Below are 24,153 nucleotides of genomic sequence, written 5' to 3' on the forward strand. Positions count from 1 at the left end.
CCTTTTCCTCAAATAAAACAATCTTCAGTCTTAGGTTCCGATTTCAAGAGATAGACTTTTATTTTCCGGACAAAATAAGAAGCCGAGCCTGCCTGATGAATCTCCCCAGAACCCGAGTGAAGTTCTGGGGACATTCTCCAAATCAGTCTGAAGCTCTCAGCCAGGCTTGGTAAATATATATGGTCTTTGTCCCTCCCCTCCATATGCTTTAACAATATGTTTCTGTTCAGGCAAGACCCACATGACATTCCTCAGACCAGTGTCTTGTTCCCATGACCTATTTGCCCTTTGGCTGAAACCCTTTGTGCCTGTTCAGATGGCTCTTTAAACTACCATGAAACCTGATCACACACAGCTGTTCTTAAATCCACACAGAGATAAACTCCTGACTCACATACAGCCTAACACATGACATAATGCATAACTTCATGGAAAACAAATTGCATGTGATTATAATGGTAAACTCATATTCATCATATTCATGTAGATTGGGATTAAAATAAAACTTCTTCACAAGCTGACTGTGTGTTGAAACCTTCTAAAACCAGCAGCTGGCAAATTGACAAGCTGTGTTGCAGCAACCCCATTAGCTGGCTTGAGTAGAGCTGAGATGAGCCAGTTCATGTTGCTGCAACTTCCCCCTGTTAACTTTTAAAACAGCTTTGTCTTGTTGTGAATCTTTGATCTGAACTGGGCTTAAGCCACAGTAATGGAACAGAACTCCCACTTAAATTTGTGAGACTTATCAAAAATCTTTTCCTTTATCCACTTTGATGGAACAGCATCTGGTCAATTTTTGAGAACAAACATACAAACAAATAAATAAATAAATAAATAAAATACCTAAATTAAGTTTTCCTCTTCATCCTCGCTGGTATCTGGACTGCTGAGGTCACTTTGATCTTCTTCTTCAACATGTTGAAGGACAGAGGCCTCAAGACCTAATGCAGTCTTGTATTGTTGAAGGACGACTTGTAACCCTTCTGACACCACTGACGATCTTCTTCTTAAGAGACAGCAATGTCCTTCATTTCCCTACTTCAAACTAACTTGATATTAATTTTGCTTTTTGAGGCCAAAGAACTTCAATAGAGTAAAAAAATGTCACCCATTTAAATCTACGTACAAGAATGGCTGTCGTTTTCTGTGCATTGTTACAATGGTACCCGGCTAGATGATTCTATATAAACCAAGGCAACATGATGGCCCACTGAGGTAATTTAATGCAGAAAGACCAAAAGCAGAAAAAAGCATTTTGTGTTTCAGCCAATGTCTGATAGGTACTTTTGGTTAACCGTTTTCTTCTTCAATATAGTTGTGCTTAAGTACACAGCAAAATTGGAAAGTAAAAATTTCAGTGTTAAACATTTCTGACTTGAATTGAACACCTAAAGAGTAAATTTAACATATTCAGAGTAAATTGTTGTTCAGAGTTGGAGTTAATTGACAGAGTTAATAATGCCAGTTTCCTTACTATGCGTTCACACCGCCACCGACGAGAGCGTTAATGTGGCCGGAAGTCAGAGAAAACATTCGGTGGCAACCAATCAGAAGGTGGAAGAGGATTCCAGAGAATGTATTCGAGTGTCTGCTACTCTTTTTCTATAGCGTCGTTTGCAGGGCAGCCAGAGCGTTTTTTTAAGTAGTCTCCATCAGCGTTGTGAACATACAGTTAGAGATGCAATTACAGTCCACGCACACATTTCAGTCTTCCGTTTGGGCTGGTCGCCTGTCATTTAGTGAAACTAAATTATTTAAACTCATTTTTAATGCTCAGATTTTAACTGTAATGAACTTTTATAAACTTTTTGTGTTCGTTGTCCTTGAACCCTAGTTAAACGAACACTGCTGGGTTATATATATACATATTGTCCCAATCTTAAAGTGTGTTAAAAAGTAACACTGATGAAGATCTGCAATCTTTTACTTTATTCTCTCTATCGCCATCTCTGTGTTATGTGTTATTTTCTTAACTCAGGTTTAGATGTTGGCTGTTTCCTTTAAAGCGCACACTCCAAAATGGCACGTTTTTGCTTGCACTTAGAAAGTGGCAATTTTAACATGCTATAATAAATTATCTGTGGGGTATTTTAAGCTAAAACTTCACATATGCATTCTGGGGACACCAAACATTTATTTTGCACAATAAAACATGTCATAATATGACCCCTTTAACACTTTTGTGAGTTAAAGAAACTGGCATTGTGTTAAATAATTAACTCTGTCCTGTGTTAAACTAGTACTACCTAAATCACAGTTTAGCAAACTGAAATGTTTGCTAAGAATCAATAACAGTTATATGTTAATTTGAGACAATATTGCATAATAGCATTATGCATACTTTTTACAAACTGATACATAATAAGCAAACACCAATAAATTAAATGAATATTTTAACACTGACTATGTTGCATGCTTTTGTTCAGAATACTCTATAAAGCAAAACTGTAAATAAATTCTTGACATACCACTGTCATGAAGGTCGCACGGCCATATCTGAGACACACTGCTCTCTCCAGTGAGGGAATGCTCCACCACAGCTAGGTCAATGATGTTTGTGGCAGAGTCTAGTACAAGATCATTGTATTTCTGTATCTCCTGAAGAAGGAGCTTTTTGTCATCTGCCAGCTTTCTTCGAAGGTGGTGGCGAAGCTTGCTGCTGTCTAGAAAGACATTTACAGGGATTTGTGAACTGTTCACCAAGAAAAAAAGGTTACAAGCAAAAGGGAAAGCAGCAATTGAATTGTATGTGAAAATTACAATTTAGATTGACAAAGAGGTAACTGAAAGATCCATTTAGGGGAGGAAGCTAAAATGTTACAGCTACACAAATCCTACAGACTAGACATTTCAAGAACAGAGTTCAGAATTAAATGCTAATTCCATGTAATTGTTGTTGGAAAGTAGGATGCATACATTAGCTTGAATTTATCAAGCTATTAAATTATAATAGTTATACCATTCTGACGGTAGAGAGTTTGCTTGCAGAGCATCACACCAAGATAAAGCCCCTCAATTGACTGCTGAAGTTCTCTGTGTGTGGTGCCTTGACTGGCATGAGATGTTTCTGATGTCTCTGTAGAAGTGATAATGAAAGCAAATTCACTGTTTAAATAACACACAGAGGATAAATTTGTATATAAAAGCCATTTTAATGGTTTAAACAACTTTACTTGATATGTATGGTTCCTGCAAAGAAACTATAATAAACATAAACACAACATAAATGTGCAATAACATCTGATGGTGAGATGAAGTTGGCTTGTTTTTGGTGGCAGGAGATGTCACCAACTGTTTAACCTCCTAAGACCCAAGCTTTGGTTTGGCTTGCATTTTAGATTTCTTCCAGCTATTTGAGGTCAGGAAAAATCAATAAATATATTAACCAAATATTTTTTTTTAAATGAAGCAGTGTAATTGTTCATGTTTGTGTACCAGGTTCCAGTTACACAGAATAAAGTATTATGATGCAAACAACAAAAAATGTGATGTCCATGTATGTGGACACACCAGGTCTTAGGAGGTTAAGAATTAGATGATAAGCCTACCATCTTTGGCACTTGTTTAATATCAAACTAAAAATGTCACATAGTAGTACCACGAGCTACCCATTGTTTCACATCAGAAAGCCATTGTGACGCCCCTTTATCTGTGCGATGTAGCTTTGTTTTTAGTTCTGCTAGCCTTGCAGTCTCGTGCTGGATGTCTGATGAACAGTGTTATTCAATAATCAGGATTGTTGTACATTGTACAATTAACAACAGACAAAATGCACACAACAACTAAAAGACACACAAAACATTTATAAAAAAATAAATAAATAAAAACTTACTTTCACATATATTGTGGAAAGTGCCTGATGTAGAGAGATACTTTTTTATGGTTCCAGCCCATTGCATGCAATATAAGCATGTCCACCCCTGCCGTTAAAAGAAAATAATGAGGGTATGATACTCAATATAAAAAAGTATGCAAAAATATTACAAACACTCTGATCACCTGCTTTGGACATATATTTGGTTGTACGGGCACAACGTGAAAGGTAGCTGTTCACTTGCTCCACTCACCGGTGGTTGTCCCTGTTCCTTCCTGGTTCCTAGCACTTCATTTAACCTGTGAATAAATGGTGGAACACTAATTTAAGAATTCAAGACTAATTCAATTCAAATAAATTTAATTTATATAGCCCAATATCACATTTGTCCTCAAAGGGCTTTTACAACCTGTACAAGAAATGGTTATGCCAAAAAGAATCTAAATAGTGTAGTCAAGCCATTAACTTCTATTTCTTATGAATGTACATTACACATGTACATATGAAGCAAAAATATTATATGTCACAAGGTGACGATCTTTTTGGGCGGAACCAAAAGTTGGGAAACTTTGGTTCCGCCCAGATGTTTCCGCCCAGACCGGGGAGAGGAAACACCGGACATCCGGTAGCATCGCGAGGGTTGTAATCAGCCAAATCAAGCGCAGCTGTGCGTGGTTAAGGGGAACGCCGGTTGATTGGAAGATTGCAGCACACAGAGGAGTATAAAAGAGCAGTGTAAATCACAGTTTAGGTGCTTAGTGTGTGAGTTGAGGTGTGGAGCTGTGCTCGTCCGATACGCATTGGAGGCTGGTTGTACTCTCTCTCTCTCTCTCTCTCTCTCTCTCTCTCTCTCTCTCTCTCTCTCTCTCTCTCTCTCTCTCTCTCTCTCTCTCAGTTCGCAGTGGATGTTGGAGTAAGGGAAAACCCTGTGGGTAGAAGAAACATCGGTATACGTGACACATTTAGAGAAACCAAGGAAGAAGGAAAGAAACAGTTTTGCAAAACATTAACCAAGAGGACCGCTGTGAGTATTAGCTTCTGGATTTAGATGAAGTGTAACAACTAACCTGTGCATTTACCGAACACCTCCAAGAAGAGGAGGGCGGCCCTACCCCTGATCCAGTGCGGTAGGCGAGCCGCAGGAATAGTTGGACTCAGCAGCCACAGCAGCAGAACTAAACATCTCGGCCGTATTGTCATCGCCCCCATCCGACCTCAGCGAAGTGGAGGACGTCGGGCGTCTCTTGTGTACACCTGTAGTGTGGTGGGTGAGTCCATGTAATTTGAAAACCTTTCACGTTTAAGTGCTGCTGTGTATTTGCTGTGGGTTGCTGTGCAAGTGCTGTGTGTCTTGTCAGACGTACCCCGCATCATCCATTTTATTTTATTATACGGAGAGGCTAACGGTCGCAGAGAATATCATCTATTATACGCTGTGTGCGGTTTGAGTGGGAAGTGACGGTGTGGGCTTCTGGAAGCCGCCCCCGTCTGTATGTCGACAGGTTTCGGAGTGTGGCGGTGAAGACTTGAAAGCTGGCTGTGTGTGTGTGAGTACAACTACGGGCCGTTGCATTGCTACTTTACCTGTGTGTTTTCCCTTGTGGCAGAGTGAGAGGCGAAGGAGTTCCGCCGCCCCGTGGTCTCTACAAAAGGGCGCCCCTGTCCGGTATTCGATCGCCCTACGGGCATTGAGGATAGGGCAGCGCTCGGCCCGGTGAGACGGTGTGACAGTTCGCCCCCCTGCTGACCAGCGAACTCGCCGAGAGGGTTTTGCCCCCGACGCCTTCTGGGGAAATCATCGCCGTTTGCCCTTCTGTGCAGGCCAGCCGTCGTAAGCCCGCCCCCGTGCATTGTCGATCAGAACGCCGTATAGCGAGCTAAGGGAAAGCTGCACTTACTGAGAGCTGCCTACAGCGGAGAGGTGAGAAGCATTCAAGTTGAATTAACCGTGTTATTGTGTCCAAGCTGCCTGTGGAGAAAGAGAGAACGAGAGTGAACGACAGGAGAACGAACTGCGGACAGTCATACGTACCCAGAGCTGTCAACAGCGGAGAGGTGAGAAGCATCCACGTTGAACTAACCGTGTTGTTGTGTCCAAGCTGCCTGTGGAGAAGGAGAGAACGAGAGCGAACGTTAGGAGAACGAACTGTGGACCGTCATACGTACCCAGAGCTGTAAACAGCGGAGAGGTGAGAAGCATCCACGTTGAACTAACCGTGTTGTTGTGTCCAAGCTGCCTGTGGAGAAAGAGAGAACGAGAGTGAACGTCAGGAGAACGAACTGTGGACCGTCATACGTACCCAGAGCTGTAAACAGTGAAGAGGTGAGAAGCATCCAAGTTGAATTAACCGGTTGTTGTGTCCAAGCTGCCTGTGGAGAAAGAGAGAACAGGAGTGAACGTCAGGAGAGCGAACTGTGGAAAACCACACTTACCGAGAGCTGTAAGCAGCAGACAGGTGAGGACGACCCAAGTCTCAACTAAACGTGTCTTTGTGTCCCAGTCGCTGCCTGTGGAAAGAGGAAGAAAGGAGAGTGAGCAGTGAAGCATCTGCCTAGCGCGATACAGGTACAACGGGCGACGCGAGCGGTAAACCCCTCACTCACACTATTTTGTCTGTGCCTCCCCGAAAGAAGAGGAGGGCGCCACGGATAGCGGAGTTTGGCAGGCGCCTGTGGTTCCCGTCTTCCCCCCCCCCCTCTACCTTTGGTCACCAGCCCCCCTGGAACCCCCGTTGCCCTCTTCCCCTTCTTGCCACCTCCCTGTGCCGTGGTCTGCCCCTCCCCCATTCCCCAAGTTATTTTAAATATTTAAATAAAGTTTGTTTTAATACTTACCTGTTCTCGTGTTGTCTGGTCATTGGGTTGGCTTTGGGGACCTCCTCGAGGTGGAAGTTGAGAAGGGGCGTGGCTTTAGCCATTAACAGCCAGCCCCTAGCCGTGACATATACATACCTCACACTTTGTAGCGTGGCTCAAGCATGCATAACATTAAGGAAAGGTTTAATTGAGGTCAGCTCCTGAAGATCAGGAAGGACACTAGCAACTTTCTTCAAGTATGGCCAATATTTGCAAGCCACAGTCTATAAAACACACAACAAACACAACAAATCAAATTAATGGTGATGTGTCATACAATACAGTATATGGCATTTATTCCTAATTTGATTTAGGAGTACTTGGTAGGCAAAAGTAGAAATCAACTCCGAACAAGATTTTTTGTGTAACAACTATTTTGTCAAGTTATGATTAAAATTGCATTTTCAGTGCTTTTTGTATGGTGTTGACAAATCTAGACACCGCACTGTCTTCAGCCACAAAAAGCCCCTCAAAAAAGAAAACAAAAAACAGGATCACCAGAGCTAAGAAAGAAAAATAGAATATCCATCAAAGTAAATAAATAAACCAATAAAAATACTGGAATAAAGACCACCTTCTGTTTGTGCAAAAGCGATATAGCTTTCTGTTTCCATCTGCTGAAGCAGCCAACAATTCTAAGCGTTCAGGCTGGGCAGGTGAAAGGAGCACCACAGCAGAGCTGGTCTGCTTCAAATGAAGCGTATGAAAACTCCAAGAAGCTGCGTTGCAGTGCATCGCCGTTGATATTTCCAGACTGGAAGATATATAGAATGAAATAGTAATTGTGATATTGTCTGCTTATGGAGTTTTGAATAAAATGATAACATTTACACTTACTCTTCCTCCACACTTCGTGCAATGCTCCAGCAGCTTTGCGAAGGCTTGTCTGGAGAATCTTGGAGAGATGACCTTGAGTACTTGAAAGGAGATCAGGAGGTCCAGTGTGTAAAGTGTTGTGTTGTTTATTGAAGCTGGCCAATATCCACTCCTCAGAAGGTCTTTCAAGTCTGGGGTCCTTTGCTATTTGCATGTTTAACAGACATACAGTGGCTGATGCAAGTCAAAATGCCCTTGGAAAAAAAACATTTACCACATACTATATTTTATAACAGTTAGTTAATTCTGCACATTGTGAATGTTTAAGAGACATCTTATAAGTTTCTATAATCCCAGTATAGCACTCCTTCTGCCTAACTTCTCGAGTAGTATCATTTGCTAACTCACCAAATTGCTTTGCAACAGCTAACATTTTTTGTTTGTCTGCAGAGAACAAAAATATAAAGATATCTGTCTTTGTTTCGATTAATAACGATACCATGTGTGTAGCAAGGTTGAAGTCCAGGGAAGTAAGAACTGGTGAATGATGAACATATCTAAAATCACAAAATAAATAAATAATAACTAAACTTAAATTGCGTGCAGTTGACCCCCGTTTAGACTCCCACAACAGGCCTTGCTCACGATGCCCTACTTGGATTGTAATGTGCTATACAATGCACTTTGACTCTACTGCAAACTACAATGCCACAGCTTTGAAAACATCAAAACATAGTGTGAAAAACATCAAATCTAAAATGGAAATCTAAACTGTTAATTGGTTTTACCATTGATGGTAATTAAAATGATTGGTTTGCCTGAAAGCATTATTACGTTTGTGAGTTTACAACAGCGGTCATCTTGCCGACTGCCAGAAAAAAAGAAAACCACTAGTTTAGATTACCTGTTACTGGCTGCTTTTTTGAGAACATACCTTGTGTTGAGTGCAATATCCATCTTCCCCTTTAATGATGCATTTGGTTGGACAGATGGCTTCAAAAAACCTATTAATTACACATTCCCTATTGTGGAGTGGCTGTTTTTTGTGACGTAATACATCACGGTCCCGACAGAACCACTCTCTGCACCTAGGGAGAAAAAGAAATTAACATTATTTTAGGTGAATAACTCATATAAAAAATAATACACTAAACCAAACTATTCAAGATTTAGTTGGATTCTAGGTTTGATTTTTTTGTATAGGATTGCATAGTGGCTCAATGTTTAGCACTATCACCTCACAGCAAGAAGGTCCTAGATTTAATTTTCTCTTAAATGTGTTTTTATCTGGTTTCTCAAATCCCCCCAAAAACATGCATCTTAAACCATAAAGCAGGGCACTGTGCATTAATTCTTAGCAAGCATACTTTAAGTAATTAAAGTTTAATATTATTGACTAAATAATATTAAACTCAAATTAATCAAAGCGATTTACCAAATTCCTCATGAGGATTTAGTTTTGCTGAGGGTACAGTTAAGTGAAATCTCCACACTGGATGACAGGAAGCACTCAACCTGTAAAACTGACTGTAACAGTACACAGAACAGGTTAGGCTATCACTACATACATGATCTTTTTCACCTTATATACAGAACTGTTTATGAAATCAGATGTATTTCTGTTAAGCATTTGGTAAAGACATTACCAAGTACTTGACATGATAGTATACTTAAGTGTTATACTCTATTTTTTATGTGTTTTGTCATATTGAAATGTTTTAAACTGTTAATACTCAAATACAATTACAATGTTATTCCGTAATTTGATTTGGTCCACCATTTACATTTCAATTCCTACAAATCTGAAATAATTCAGATATACCCTGTAGCTGAGGCTTGGCGTCACCCTCCTTGCCTCCCCCTCGGCTTGCCCCAGCCAACAAAGATCCTTTTAGAGGTCTGTGAAGGGTCTCTTCTAGGGCATAAACGTTTCGTCTCCACAGCTGCTCTCTGTGTGTTGAAGTGAATATTTCTTGTAAGACTAATAAAGGTACAGGACGTGAAAGACATGCAACAACTAAAAGGAAACACAGCATAAGTATTGAAACACCTAAATGAGCCTTGGCATAGATTCTCCAAGTCTCTGAAACTCAGGGGATGAAACCTCTCTTTTCCAAAATATATTACCTTATTAAAACATGCCACAGAGCATTATAGGATGTTAGTTGCTAAATAAGTTGCTATTACAATATACCGTATGAAATCTTCAACACTCATCTCTTTTCCATATAAGGGGTCAAGCCACGAAGTGGCGTAGACACCTATTGTTTCTGTTAGTTTTCTTATTAGGGGTCAAGCCCCGAAGGGGCGTAGAACCCTATTGTTATTGTTAGTTTTCTTATTATTATTATTATTATTCTTGTTCCGCGTTCTTCCACCCAAAAGTCAATGGCAGCCCATAGAACCGTACGTAGGAAAGTTATGAAATTTGGCACACATGTAGAGGACAGTCTCAGAAGTTACTATAGCAACATTGGTGTGTCTGACTCAAACCCTCTAGCGCCACCAACAGTCCAAAAATCCACTTATGTTCATGCTCATAACTTCTGACCCGTGAGTCCTAGAAACTAAATTATTGTTTCCTCTGAATCCTTTGCTCATGATGATTCAATTGCACACATTGATGTCATTTGTGTCATGCACATCTTTCCGCCATTTTGAATTTTCCGTAAAACCTACTTTTTCGAACTCCTCCTAGACCGTTCGTCCGATTTGCATGTCCTTTGGTATGTAGCATCTAGAGACACCCCAGACAAAAAGTTATCAAAAGCTTTTTGATAGACCAATGCGTTCTCGTACACAGTGACAACATACAAGGCGGCGAGCACGCCAAAACGGACGTAAGGCCATATCTTCGCAAAACTTTATTGTATCGACACGAAACTTGGTATATGTCATTACAGTCATGACCTAAGGGTGCCTGCAACGTTTCGTCACAGCGCCACCTAGTGGTCACGAAATTCAAAAAATGCCTATTTTCGCTTATAACTACTTCAAACTTGAGTCTAAAATCATGAAGGTGGTCATGTTGGATTCCTTGAGGCATGCCGAGTCAAACGATGCCAAACGGTTTTCGGTCGGCCATTTTGGGTGTCGGCCATTTTGAATTTTCTCATTAAGTTCAGTATTTCACAAACAGAATGGCCTATCGCTACGAAATTTGGCATGGTTCATCAGTGACATGTTCTGAGCGCACCTATAAATCTTTAGAACGGCGCCACCTAGTGGTCAGGATATGTAAAGAAATTGTTTCAAATCTTTATATCATTTGATTAAATTGCCACTATGACATGAGACTTCACTCTATTGATTCCTTGGCTCATGCTGAGTCCGACTGTACCAAATATGTCTGAGTCAAACCTACTTCCTGTCGGCCATTTTGAATTATATTGAACACCTACTTTTTCGAACTCCTCCTAGAGTGCTCGTGTGATTGGCTTGATTTTTGGTATGCATCATCTAGAGACACTCTAGACAAAAAGTTATCAAAAGCTTTTCGGTAGACCTATCAGTTGTCGTATAACGCATCAAAGAATGCGAGGGCGAGCACGCCAAAATGTGTTTGAGCCTGTATCTTCGCAATACTTTTGCGTATTAATATGAGACTTGGTATATGTCATAATAGTGATGACCTGAGGGTGCATGCACCATTTCGTCACACTGCCCCCTACTGGTCACGAGATATAAAATATGTCTATTTTTGCTTATAACTACTGCAAACTTGAATGTAAAATTATGAGACTAGTCTTGTTAGATTTCGTGAAGCATGCTGAGTCAAACGATACCAAATGGTTTTTGGTCGGCCATTTTGTGTGTCGGCCATTTTGAATTTTTCTTTAAGTTCAAGTATTTCAGAAACGCAATAGCATATTGTTATGAAACTTGGCATCGTTCATCAGCCACATGTTCTGTGAGGACTTGTAAACTTTTCGGTGCCCCCTAGTGGTCAAGAGATTTGAAGCTATATCCCTGCATCTCTTTATCGTATTTACACCAAATTTGGTGGGTGTCATCACAATCAAGACCCGAGTCACAATTTATTTTTTGGTCAGTGCCCCCTAGTGGTCAAGTCATTTAAGGCTATATCTCCGTATCGCTTTATTGTATTTACACTAAATTTGGTATGTTTCATCACAGTCATGACCTGAGGCACCATCTATTCTTTCGGCACAGTGCCACCTAGTGGTCTCAAGATACAAAAAATTGCTTTATTTCATAAAACTAATGCAAACTTAGATGTTAAATCATGGCAGTCATCACGTATGAATCATTTTTTGCCATGTTTGGCTTGACCCCGGTATCGCTGCTTGCAGCTATATTTATTATTATTATTTATCTTCCTCGTTCTTCCACCCAAAAGTCAATGGCAGCCCATAGAACCGTACGTAGGAAAGTTATGAAATTTGGCACACATGTAGAGGACAGACTCAGAAGTTACTATAGCAACATTGGTGTGTCTGACTCAAACCCTCTAGCGCCACCAACAGTCCAAAAATTCACTTATGTTCATGCTCATATCTTCTGACCCGTGAGTCCTAGAAACTAAATTCTTGTTTCCTCTGAATCCTTTGCTCATGATGATTCAAATGCACACATTGATGCCATTTGTGTCATGCAAATCTTTCCGCCATTTTGAATTTTCCGTAAAACCTACTTTTTCGAACTCCTCCTAGATCGTTTGTCCGATTTGCATGTCCTTTGGTATATAGCATCTAGAGACACCCCAGACAAAAATTTATCAAAAGCTTTTTGATAGACCAATGCGTTCTCGTATACAGTGACAACATACAAGGCGGCGAGCACGCCAAAACGGACGTGAGGCCGTATCTTCGCAAAACTTTATTGTATCGACACGAAACTTGGTATATGTCATTACAGTCATGACCTGAGGGTGCCTGCAACGTTTCGTCACAGCGCCACCTAGTGGTCACAAAATTCGAAAAATGCCTATTTTTGCTTATAACTACTTCAAACTTGAGTCTAAAATCATGAAGGTGGTCTTGTTAGATTCCTTGAGGCATGCCGAGTTAAACGATACCAAACGGTTTTCGGTCGGCCATTTTGGGTGTCGGCCATTTTGAATTTTCTCATTAAGTTCAGTATTTCACAAACAGAATGGCGTATCGCTACGAAATTTGGCATGGTTCATCAGTGACATGTTCTGAGCGCACCTATAAATCTTTAAGACTGCGCCACCTAGTGGTCAGGATATGTAAATAAATTGTTTAAAATCTTTATATCATTTGATTAAATTGCCACTATGACATAAGAATTCACTCTATTGATTCCTTGGCTCATGCTGAGTCCGACTGTACCAAATATGTCTGAGTCAAACCTACTTCCTGTCGGCCATTTTGAATTATATTGAACACCTACTTTTTCGAACTCCTCCTAGAGCGCTTGTGTGATTGGCTTGATTTTTGGTATGCATCATCTAGAGACACTCTAGAAAAAAAGTTATCAAAAGCTTTTCAGTAGACCTATCCGTTGTCATATAACGCATCAAAGAATGCGAGGGCGAGCACGCCAAAATGTGTTTGAGCCTGTATCTTCGCAAAACTTTTGCGTATTAATATGAGACTTGGTATATGTCATAACAGTGATGACCTGAGGGTGCATGCACCATTTCGTCACACTGCCCCCTACTGGTCACGAGATATTTAAAAACGTCTATTTTTGCTTATAACTACTGCAAACTTGAATGTAAAATTATGAGACTGGTCTTGTTAGATTTCGTGAGGCATGCCGAGTCAAACGATACCAAATGGTTTTTGGTCGGCCATTTTGTGTGTCGGCCATTTTGAAATTTTTCTTTAAGTTCAAGTATTTCAGAAACGCAATTGCGTATTGTTATGAAACTTGGTATGGTTCATCAGCAACATGTTCTGGGAGGACTTGTAAACTTTTCGGCGCCCCCTAGTGGTCAAGAGATTTGAAGCTATATCTCTGCATCTCTTTATCGTATTTACACCAAAATTGGTGGTTGTCATCACAATCAAGACCTGAGTCACAATTTATTGTTTGGTCAGTGCCCCCTAGTGGTCAAGTCATTTAAGGCTATATCTCCGTATCGCTTTATTGTATTTACACTAAATTTGGTATGGGTAATCACAGTCATGCCCTGAGGCACCATCTATTGTTTCGGCACAGCGCCACCTAGTGGTCTCAAGATACGAAAAAATTGCTATTTTTTTCATAAAACTAATGCAAACTTAGATCTTAAATCATGACAGTCATCACGTATGAATCATTATTTGCCATGTTTGGCTTGACCCCGGTATCGCTGCTTGCAGCTATATTTATCATTTTTATTTTAAGTTGTCCCACATCCATTATGTTTAAGTATAAACTAACAGGTAAATAAAAACTCTAACCTTGGCTTCAGCTAGAATCTGGTCATGGTTCAGCTCAAGAGCCTCCCCTCTTGGTAGTGGGGATCCTGTTTGTGAGGGGTATATCTGGTGGCCATTGCAAAGCAGACAAAGACAGAAGGACAAACACACAGCTGAATAGACAGGTACAACAGATGCAGTATATAGAGATAGGTTGCAAGTTAAGAAAGAACCATGAATTTGAAAAAAAAAACGTTAAACCATGTTTGGTTTAGTAAAACCATTTTGCAAATAATCGATACACAAACCGTAGTTACTACACTTTTACCACAAAACCATGGTTAATTTTCGTAGTGTATGGCAATGTCAGCCTAACGCCAAAAGAAAGGCGTGAATTATAACATTTAAACAAATAGTGAACTTTAAACGAAAGCATCGTGACTTACCTGCACAGTGATTTTCGCGTAATGAGAGAATCCCTGTCACGAGTACCGAAGAAGAAATCACCCAATAGCAAAGAGGACTGGCTCAGACTCCATAGCAACGGAGGCAGAGAGGATTCTGGGAAATGCAGGCGTCCGAAACTGACTTTGTTTCTAAAAACTTTTTACTTTGATTGTAAAAAAATATCAAAATTGATGGCCATAACATCGTATTGTTGAATTATCAAGCACACGTTAGTGTTCATGTGTTGAGAAAATATTGTGATCTGCAGCGGGCCCACATGTAGTTTTAGCTGGTGCCTTCACCATAGTAGATGTCGATAAGGCTCATGGGTACTGTATTTACTCTTGTATTTGACACACGAAACCGATCGAAAAATCAATATTTTCAGAAAAAATGGCAACATTAAGAAACGATTGCAGTAGCAAAACTCTGCAGTCTCGTAAATTAACAATTGTGTACCGCTGACGATGGTTTACAATGGCGATCATCATGCACAATATTAAACAAATAAAAAAGGATAAAAATCTCCTGATTAAATGTTGAGTAAAGTAGCGCTTAAAGTGTAATCAATTAATGACAAATAAAGTAAAACAATACAGCTCCCGGGTATATACTAATACATTAGATTAAATTCGTGCTTATAAACACGAAAAAAAATAGGACAAAAAACGTGGTGCAGGCACGAAAAATACTTCCTATTGAAATACATTAGATTGAAAGTCGTTCTGACTGGCACGAAAAAAGGGGAAAATCGTGTCCATGGACACGAATCAATAGATTACACGAACTGCCTTGAGACTGGGTCCGACCTTAATTAAACATACAGCAAATATACAGTCCACATGTCATTTTAATGTAGACCAAAATGTATATATAACTTAAAGAGAGAGAAAGTCGTGATACCGTTCAGACAAGGGATTCTGCCCCACGAAAATGTAGTCACCGCACCAATGAATGTAACAGCCGCACGCTACTGCAAAATACACATTTGAACCATAAAATAAATCGCCTAAAACATACTTTGCAGCGCAGGCATGAATACCCCCATTTCCTCAAAATCCAAAGATGAGGGATTTGGATTCAAATATGGCTATGGAGAAGCTAAGTGGGAGCACGAAGTGGAAATTAAAAAGGAAAAGGACATCAGAAACGCAGAAAATGTAAAGTATAAACCACTAGCGTAGCTAGGATTCACAATGTGGGTGGGCCCAGAGAAAATCAGGTGGGCCTTAACCAAAAAAGCATCTGTTATCAAAATATACAAACACACAACTACACCAGTTTCAATATATGCCGTTTAATAAGAACAAAAGCCTGTATGGACCCTATTTTAACAATCTAAGCGCAATGTGCAATAAACCAATAAGAGTCTCATCTCCTTTACAAGCCAGTTGCGCTTGCGCAATCCCGATTCAATATTTTGGCAGAATTTGTAAACTAAAAAACTGAGCAGAGGAAGACCACCAGTTTAAGATTGATATTAAAAAATTGCGTTGTTTTTATTTGTAATGAAATTGGTATTCTTTGATATTAAAACCTTTAAAAGTTGTTTTCTTTCAGTCATGATCATTCAAGTAGAAATAGCAGGCTTTTAATTGCTGTAAATGTATTGATAGCCCAGATGATCCGTGTTATCTCAAAGAATAGTTTACAAATATGCAAGAAAAGCTTTAGGCCTACTTTAAAAATACTTTAAATAGTAGCTTAATTTGTTGGTATTTGAAAAGTTTCGTTGCAAAAGAAATCTCGTTTTTTGATTGTGCATTCCAATTAATATCAATTCAACTGCGGTTGGTTTGTTTTGATTTAAACATAACTTAAAAAATACAGCTAAGTAGCACTATAAAACAAAATAATAACATGATAACATAATAATAATTTGACAAAAATGTTAAAAACGGAGTTCTCTCGTTTTGCAACGAAATTCTTCATTTAAACCTTTAAAAGTCGTTTTCTTTCAGTCATGGAAGTAAAAATAGCAGGCTTTTAATTATTGTAAATGTATGGATAGCCTACATGATCAGTAATCTCAAAGAATAATTTACAAATATGCAAGAAAAGGTTTGTACTTTAAAAATAGTTTATTTGTAACAATAAATAATTTATAAACGCAATTTCAGCACTAGAACAGCGCTGTGGGTGTTTTGAAATTTAAGCATAACATAAAAACGGTTCTCATCTCATCATATCCACAGGTACAAAGTCATCATATATAATAAATCTTTGGGGTAGCATTAAAAACATTCTAAATAAATGCAATAACCTCAACGGTAATGTTAAAGGGTGCACCATCAAGCTGTAATAAAGTCTTCTCACCGAAGGTCTTCGTGACCTTCATTCTAAGACAATGAAGCAGCGCAGCTTTCATTATTCCTTACGTGTCAGCCTTAAACCGGGTGTTAATTTCTATGATGTGGGGTGTAGGAGGGGCCAGGAGGCTGTTCGAAATGCGCTATTTATTGCACTACTATTTACAAAATTAACTTATTCCTTATAATAATAGCAAACAAGAGTTTAAAAAAAAAATTTATTTTATAGGTCAAGTATAGTGATAAATGCAACATAATTTACTCTTTAGGATAACTAATAGGCTTTACTGGATAGGCAGGTGGGTGGGCCTAGCTGCAGGTGGGTGGACCCAGGCCCACCCATAGCTACGCGACTGGTATAAACAGTGGTGTAGTCTACGTGATACGCAAGTATCTGCGCGATCCGATCGGCGTATGAAATCAAATTACTATAGCGGCGCGAAAGTGACTGGGGAGTGACGAGTGACAGCAAAGTACCGCGAGAGCGATTCCAGTTATCACATGGAGAAATCTGCTTTGAATCGCTCTCGCGGTACTTTGACATCACCAAGAGGTCTGCTTAGCGCCAAATGAAGTCGAACCTGCAGTGTAGCTGCTCACGCGACACTGTGGAGAAGTGAACGAGTGGAGCAGTGCACAACATAAAATCCGGAGAGTTAACAACGCACATGTGAGTAAACAACATTTAAATCATCAATCCAGTTTATTACTATCTGGAGGTAAGGCTCCAATAAAATAAAATTAGCCTGTGTTTATGTCCTGATGGTTTTTAGCTGCCTTATCCAGTATGTTTGCTTGTGCTTCACAGTGTAAAACTTCCCTTATCTGTGTTCATTTATATATCTACGTTCAAGATGTATATGATCTTAAACGTCTGTGAGGAAATTCATGTCTGCGTTGATGTTCAGTTCAGACTTGCAAATTAAAGATCATTTTCTTCACTTTGGTTTGGGTGTCTAATATTAGGCTATATGATGGTCTTGTAATAATAATTAAGTAAAAGCCTATTTTTATTTTTAGACAATGCTTGTATATGCAAAAAATAAGCTTTTTATATCAATGACTATGCAAATTAGAGTTAATCCATGGTCATCTTAAATGTGTATTAATTGTGTAATTGTGTAAATGTGTAATTAAAAAGTTCTGTTAAGTCAGCTTCCGTCAACGATGAGGACAACTCAGCTAAATTAGCCAGGACGTTTCTACACCGCCAGCTTACGTTTACAGCCCGGAGATTATACAGATGCTGATGTGTTTTGTTTTCATAGCATCATATGTGTGTGAATATCTTTGATAGGGGACATAGTAGTGCAATTGTATGAGCATTTAAATATTTGTAAATCAAAATACACCTGATGACAGTTAGAATTTGAAGTATTGAGTATATTCACTGTATATTACAGTAATATATTCTTTATATGACCATATTATGGTGATCCTGGGGTCGTGATGATGGGGCCCTTGAAAATTGTTGCCCAGGGTATAACAAAGTCTTAATCTGGCCCTGCAATCGAAGACAAGTTTTTCACAGCTCTTGTCCACAAGTTTGTCTGTAATTTCTTTCAGCTTAACCACAATTTAAGGCTCGTTCCTTAATTCACACAGAATAGCGTCCACAGCACCTTGAATCCTCAGGGGATGAGATTTTAGACCGATCTGGTTCAGAGCTTGAACGATGATGTGTTTAAACTCTGGTTTAAACAATGTTCTGGTGAAATCTTCATAGTGGAAGTCAGAGAAATAGGCTGTGGGTTCATAAAGACAGCCGTGTTGTATTTGGCTAGCAACGACGCAACAATGGCCTTTATTAACTTAAAACCAGCGACGCCGATACAGCCGTCCACGCTGTCCTCTGCTGCACCGTGCGCGGCTGCGGCGATGTTACAGCTACGCGTTGTGAGGAAAGTCAAGTTGTGAGAAAAAAGCTTGGATCGCCATTTCCACACTGTAAAGCCTTACGGTGCGCAATTTCTTGTCAAACTCGTAGCAACCCACACGTTTGCCAGCCATTAGAAACTCGTATTTAACCATTTCTTCAGAATCGTGTAAAAACTCAGTCATACGAACACGATGTCCCACACCCCTCTTAGGTGCAAAAGTCAGATCCCCATCCATTTCCAAACCAGAAGCCATAGGGGTATTAAACGAACCAGCCATTTTTCAGTGGTTAAGACAGAGCCAAAGTCTTTTCATTTACTGAAAACCTATAACCTAGTTTCAAACGCCTATTTTATAACAACCATTTATACAACACACACCCGCCGTGAGACACGCAGGGGTAAGGGAGGGAGGGTGAGAAGGGAGGGCGGGAGTAGTTGTAGCGGACCGGTATATGTCAAAATTTGATTGATTTATGACCCCCTTGACAGGTGGGAGAGGCTATCAATCAAAAGGTGCACATGCTGTCCAGTTTTGAGTCATATTTTATGGCTTTTACCCAGGTGAAAAAGAAATATATTTAAATAGTATTTTTTGGGACATACTTAATATATTTAAATGCTACTATACTAAATGCATACTAAATGTATTATATTGAAACCACTTCAAATATATTAAATGCATTTCGAGATATATTTAAAGTCAATTTTAATCTATTTGCATTATATTTAATATATTGAAATTGTGTTAAATTGGAACAACTTCAAATATATTTAGTGCAATTTAAGTGTACTTCTTTAAAATTCATTTGAAATGCACTTCCCATACACTTAAAAATACAGTTAGAATACATTTAAAGCTTAATTTAACTGTGCTTTAAGAACACTTTAATAGTACTTCAGCATATTAGAAGTATACTAGCATTACATTAATAGAAATGTATTAGCATTACACTACTATTTTATTATAAAGCTGTTTTTAATATTTAAAATGTTATATTAAAATCATTAAATATTAAGACACACACAGATTTTGAATACAGAACAATTTAATATACTTCATATTGTGTTGTAAGTAAATTAATCAAGCACAGAGACATATATAATCTCTTGACCAAAGAGAAACAATATAAAACAAATATCAGAGAAATGCAATTACAGAGCTACTTCTATCAAATTGTACAACATTAACATTAAATGTATTAATGAAAAGTACACTATGAATATGCAATCACTAGCATAAGCAATGACTATATAATAATCATAATGTAATTCTCTGCATAAAAAAATACTGAAAAATAAATGTTTAAGTGCAATTTAAAGGCGGAGTGCACAATGTCCGAAAAACACTTTGGAAAAGGGAATGGGGCGACCACCAAAACACACCTGGAGCCAAACAGCAGTAAGGGGCGTGTCTACCAACCGACATCCTTGCCGGGGTTGCGTATGTGTGTGGTGGGTCTATCAAAAGAAGGTCCAGATTCCACAGGGGCAGAGGCATGTTTGTCCAGGTAACTTCAAATGTTAACATTGGCTTTCAAAAATTGTGCACTCCGCCTTTAACCAACTTAAGATAAACCTATATAAAGCTGAACCAAAACACAAAACAGTTTAGATGTCACATGTTTAAGTGGAGGGTCACTTCTTCTTGCAATTCAGACACCGTAGTAATTGAAGACTGCTTTATCACACGGTCTGTGAAAAGGAAACAGAATATACCAATTAACCAATAATGAATGAACATTTTGCTATCCATGTTTAATAAAAAATTGGCATAGATATGCATGTATGGAAGTTAACTTCTCAGTTTACCTTTTAAAGCTTTGACTGTGTCCTCATCAAGCGTGTCAGTTTTATCTGTCACAGTCTCTACAAGTGGGAATGAAGATAGGATTAGAACAGGCTCATGATATAAAGCAACCTGTGTGTATTACAGGATATGTTTTACATTGATAATTGTGTTTTATTTGAACCTAGATCATTTTCCAGTGTTTGTCTATTGTGGTCTTGCAAACTTAAGGTTAACCTCTTATATTTTTGAGCATTTTCTGAAAAACGACAACTCCAAACTAAAACATCTGCAGCTCTTAAACCCTATGGTCTATATTCATAATTCTGGTCTTGTTTGAAACTAGACACTTGACATATTGTTGCCTAATAGTCATAACAACTCAGAGTAGTAAAGAAACAGAGTAAAACAAGGTAAAATATACATTAAATTACTTCCGTTTTTCTTTAAATAACATTCACTTAGCAAAAAAGGTATGAAATGGTCATGTGAGACACCTGGGGACACCATATAGGTGAACTGAATGTCTGACCATGCTGTGATTCAAATTTGAGAATGATACTCCAAAAAATGTTGTTTCTGTGAGCTTTTATTTCAAAAAAGTCCAGGCGTCCTTTCAGAAAAAGTGCACTTGGAAACTCCAAATATACACATGATAACAATATGACATGATTATAAAAAGAAAATGAGTCAGGACTACATATTACATGATGTATATCAATCCAGAACTTCTCTGCCCACCAAAGCACATAGAAAAAACTATTTCAGAAAAAAACATTTGCACATTATAACAAAATACTTGCTATTTTGAATGTGGTCGCTCATGAATGCACTCCAGATTCCAGTCCTCCTGTATCAGCTGAAGTCCTGTTTTACATCACATCACATCACACACAAAGCAAGAGAGGATTTTAGTTTGAGTCAAAAGTTAGAGACATACAACTATTTGTATGAGAAACTATGATGTAATATACATGAACATAATACATATACACAAACACACACACATTACATGAATATATTTATTTATAATTACAAATGTCTTATGTTTGCCAAATAACCTATATTTCTCAGCTGGTAATACTCATATTTTCCACCACATATCTTATTTTCTAGTTTTTAGTTTGTATATTCTGTGCATTTGATTCATATAGCTATAAATATGATGCATTTATATAACATGTCATACAAAAACGAAACCATGTAAAACTCGTATATTAGTCATCTCCAGTGTTACTTTATAATCAAAACAGCTAACATGAAACAAGAAATGTAATGTAAAATAAATAATCAACAAAAGAATCCACTTACTGTATCCAAGCGAGCGCAGCTGAGCTCATAATCCGGTCCATCTCTCCTCGACGATGCGCTTTGTTTATATCCAGTCTTGCATTGTTGATCCGCGATCATGCTCTTTATCAACTTCTCCAAAACACTTTCAACACAAAAAAGTCATCTGTAGTCCACGATCCACAATGGAGATGTTATATCTAACATTTGAAGAGGTTTCTCAGCGGCTCCGGAGTGCCTAGCCGGCTGCTATGCTACCCAAACAAACAAACGCGCACGGAGGGGGCGTGGGCATTTCTCTCCATGCGCTTCTGTAGATTTGCGCAGAAGTACACTTTACTGACGTAAGTTGAATCCTTGTAATCGTTTCATGATTGGTTACTTCCTCTGTCAATCAAAGCTTTGCTCACTATGCATTGGCTGGCTTTGTTTTGGTGTAATCCAGTCAAAAGCCTATGGAAAGCTGAAGGACATCTATCTAGGCAAATCATTGCTCGCATGAGATTTTGAGTTGTCAAACCTTTTCTGATTGGACAAAACAGAAAAATAGGGCGGGATATTTATCTGAACAGTCTAACGAAGCAGGAAGAGATGGATTTTCACTGATAAAAATCGATATTTGATAGAAAATAAACATGATCGATCATACTTAGCGGACGCGCGGATGTAAACAAAGGAGGATATTGCTGGATTTCTCACTATTTTTCATTGTTTTGGATTAAAACGTGGGATGCTTTTTGAAGAGTGGACCCTTACCTTGCAATGTACGTTGAAGTTTTTGGGAATTGTCAGAAATTATCAGAACCATATGGCAAGCCATGTGAGTACCCACAAAAAATTTTATATGCATTCCGTCTGCATTTCATTTAATCTTTTCCACACCAGTGTATTGATTGCAAAAATAAGCTCAGAACATGAATTTTGAGTGTTTAAACTTTCAAATAATGCAAAGTTTATGATTGTTGATTGAATAGTTGATGTTAAACAAAGTAAAAAAACACGTAAAAACGCCCCCTAGGGCCCGCCGCCGGGCCGGTGCGTGTTAAGAAGTTGGAGATTTAAAGGAATAGTCTACTCATTTTCAATATTAAACTATGTTATTACCTTAACTAAGAAGAGTTGATACATCCCTCTATCATCTTAAGGGCGATTTATAGTCGTGCGTAGGTCCTACGGCGTAGCTACGGCGTAGGCTATCCGTAGCCTGTGCGTAGCTCTGCGTAGCCTGAAGCACCTCACAAATTTTCTAACAGCGCTTCGGCTCTACGCGGACCGTAAGCGCTGTGATTGGTCCACCAGAACCCCTCCCGTCAGGTAAAAAAACTGCGTCATAGGTATTTCCGTTTGAGACGGTGAAAACAAAGACGAGCCAAGTTGAGGAGTGATTTAACTCAAACTGAAACATAAGTCGCTGTTTATTTACTTCCATCATTGCTGGTCTTCTCAAATTATACACAACAAGTTGCTATTTCTTCTTCGTTTGTGGGTTTACTTGCTTAGCTTCTTCTTCTGTGACGACTTCTGCTGCTACTGTGGTTACACGCGTGATTACTGCCAACCAGCGGTTTCGCGTGTGTTTGCACGTCGACGCGGACGGCGACGCACAAGTATAAATGAAAACCGACGCGGAACCTACGCCGTCGCTGCTACGCCGTAGGACCTACGCACGACTATAAATCGCCCTTTAGTGCGTGCACGTAAGGCCCGGCGCGCTGCGACACTTCGATAGCATTTAGCTTAGCCCCATTCATTCAATGGTACCAATCAGAGATAAAGTTAGAAGTGACCAAACACATCAACGTTTTTCCTATTTAAGACGAGTAGTTATACGAGCAAGTTTGGTGGTACAAAATAAAACGTAGCGCTTTTCTAAGCGAATTTAAAAGAGGAACTATATTTTATGGCGTAATAGCACTTTTGGGAGTACTTCGACTCGCCTGAAAAGTCTGCTCCCCTTCTCCCTCTCATAATGGAAGAGGGAGGGTGTTACTGCGCCCAGTCGAAGTACTCCCAAAAGTGCTATTACGCCACTTATATCTCACGTTAATAAACTTTTAAACAATTAAAAACATTTTCATCTCATCTTCTGGGTTTGTTTTAAATTAATGGGTCCTTAAAACCATCTGTGAATATGTGTATATTATACAACGAATCTAATTTTTCCTGCTCTGCCAAAAATAAACTATTATTTTAGATTTTAGGTGAAGTGGCAGCGAGTATTTTATGACAAATACAGATTGATATAAACATTTGTTTTTAACATCAAAAGTATTCTTTATAGTCAACAATCAAGAATCAAACATTTTAGATGTATCTGGTTAAACCTAAATCTGATATTATCAATAGACCCCTTCAAAGTTTGTAAACATTGAATGACTATCGGGTGCGCGCGCAGCATGGGGTCAAACTGTTCATACCATCCAGGCTTTATAATGTAATCTAACAGGGCTGAAAAATGATGACTTACCTCAAATGAAGTGAGCACTACAAACACAAGCCTCTTTGATATTTGTATTGTTCCAGTCTGCACGTTAATTGCTTGCAGCTGCAGATGTTGTATTTTTTTGTTTTTGAGATTCTGCATGAATCGCAAAAACTTAACGGAAGACCTGGTGCGATTTTC

General features: G+C 38.9%; 1 protein-coding gene and 2 long non-coding RNA genes across 4 annotated transcripts in view; all 3 read right to left on the reverse strand.

Moving 5' to 3' along the window:
* LOC141361906 (uncharacterized) overlaps positions 1-24,153 on the reverse strand; it is a 593,959-nt gene that overhangs the window by 8,089 nt on the left and 561,717 nt on the right. The window lies entirely within an intron of this gene.
* On the reverse strand, positions 844-8,113 carry LOC129444512 (uncharacterized). Its single transcript, XM_073860036.1, has 9 exons — positions 7,508-8,113; positions 7,245-7,424; positions 6,767-6,894; positions 4,000-4,113; positions 3,833-3,920; positions 3,599-3,706; positions 2,960-3,076; positions 2,469-2,663; positions 844-980 (listed from the first exon to the last, which is right to left on the reverse strand). Exons 5-9 carry the CDS (start codon positions 3,897-3,899, stop codon positions 844-846), a joined length of 624 nt encoding a protein of 207 aa, XP_073716137.1. The 5' UTR covers positions 3,900-3,920; positions 4,000-4,113; positions 6,767-6,894; positions 7,245-7,424; positions 7,508-8,113.
* LOC129443894 (uncharacterized) lies at positions 8,253-15,378 on the reverse strand. 2 transcript variants are annotated; one of them, XR_012367972.1, is made up of 4 exons: positions 13,861-15,378; positions 9,309-9,436; positions 8,922-9,013; positions 8,253-8,574 (listed from the first exon to the last, which is right to left on the reverse strand). It is a non-coding gene; the product is annotated as an uncharacterized lncRNA (long non-coding RNA). The 2 variants fall into 2 exon arrangements; XR_012367971.1 differs by lacking the exon at positions 13,861-15,378 and having other exon boundaries at positions 9,309-9,730.

This window comes from Misgurnus anguillicaudatus, chromosome 3 (genome assembly GCF_027580225.2).
Source record: "Misgurnus anguillicaudatus chromosome 3, ASM2758022v2, whole genome shotgun sequence".
NCBI lineage: Eukaryota > Metazoa > Chordata > Actinopteri > Cypriniformes > Cobitidae > Misgurnus > Misgurnus anguillicaudatus.

Coding starts and splice junctions, on each gene's coding strand:
- LOC129444512 (XM_073860036.1), bottom strand. CDS start 3,899: ATGCAATGGGCTGGAACCATAAAAAAGTATCTCTCTACATCAGGCACT. Junction 3,077..3,598: donor GAAACAATGGGTAGCTCGTG/GTACTACTATGT, acceptor TCACTTCTACAG/AGACATCAGAAACATCTCAT. Junction 981..2,468: donor GTGCGACCTTCATGACAGTG/GTATGTCAAGAA, acceptor TGGTGTCAGAAG/GGTTACAAGTCGTCCTTCAA.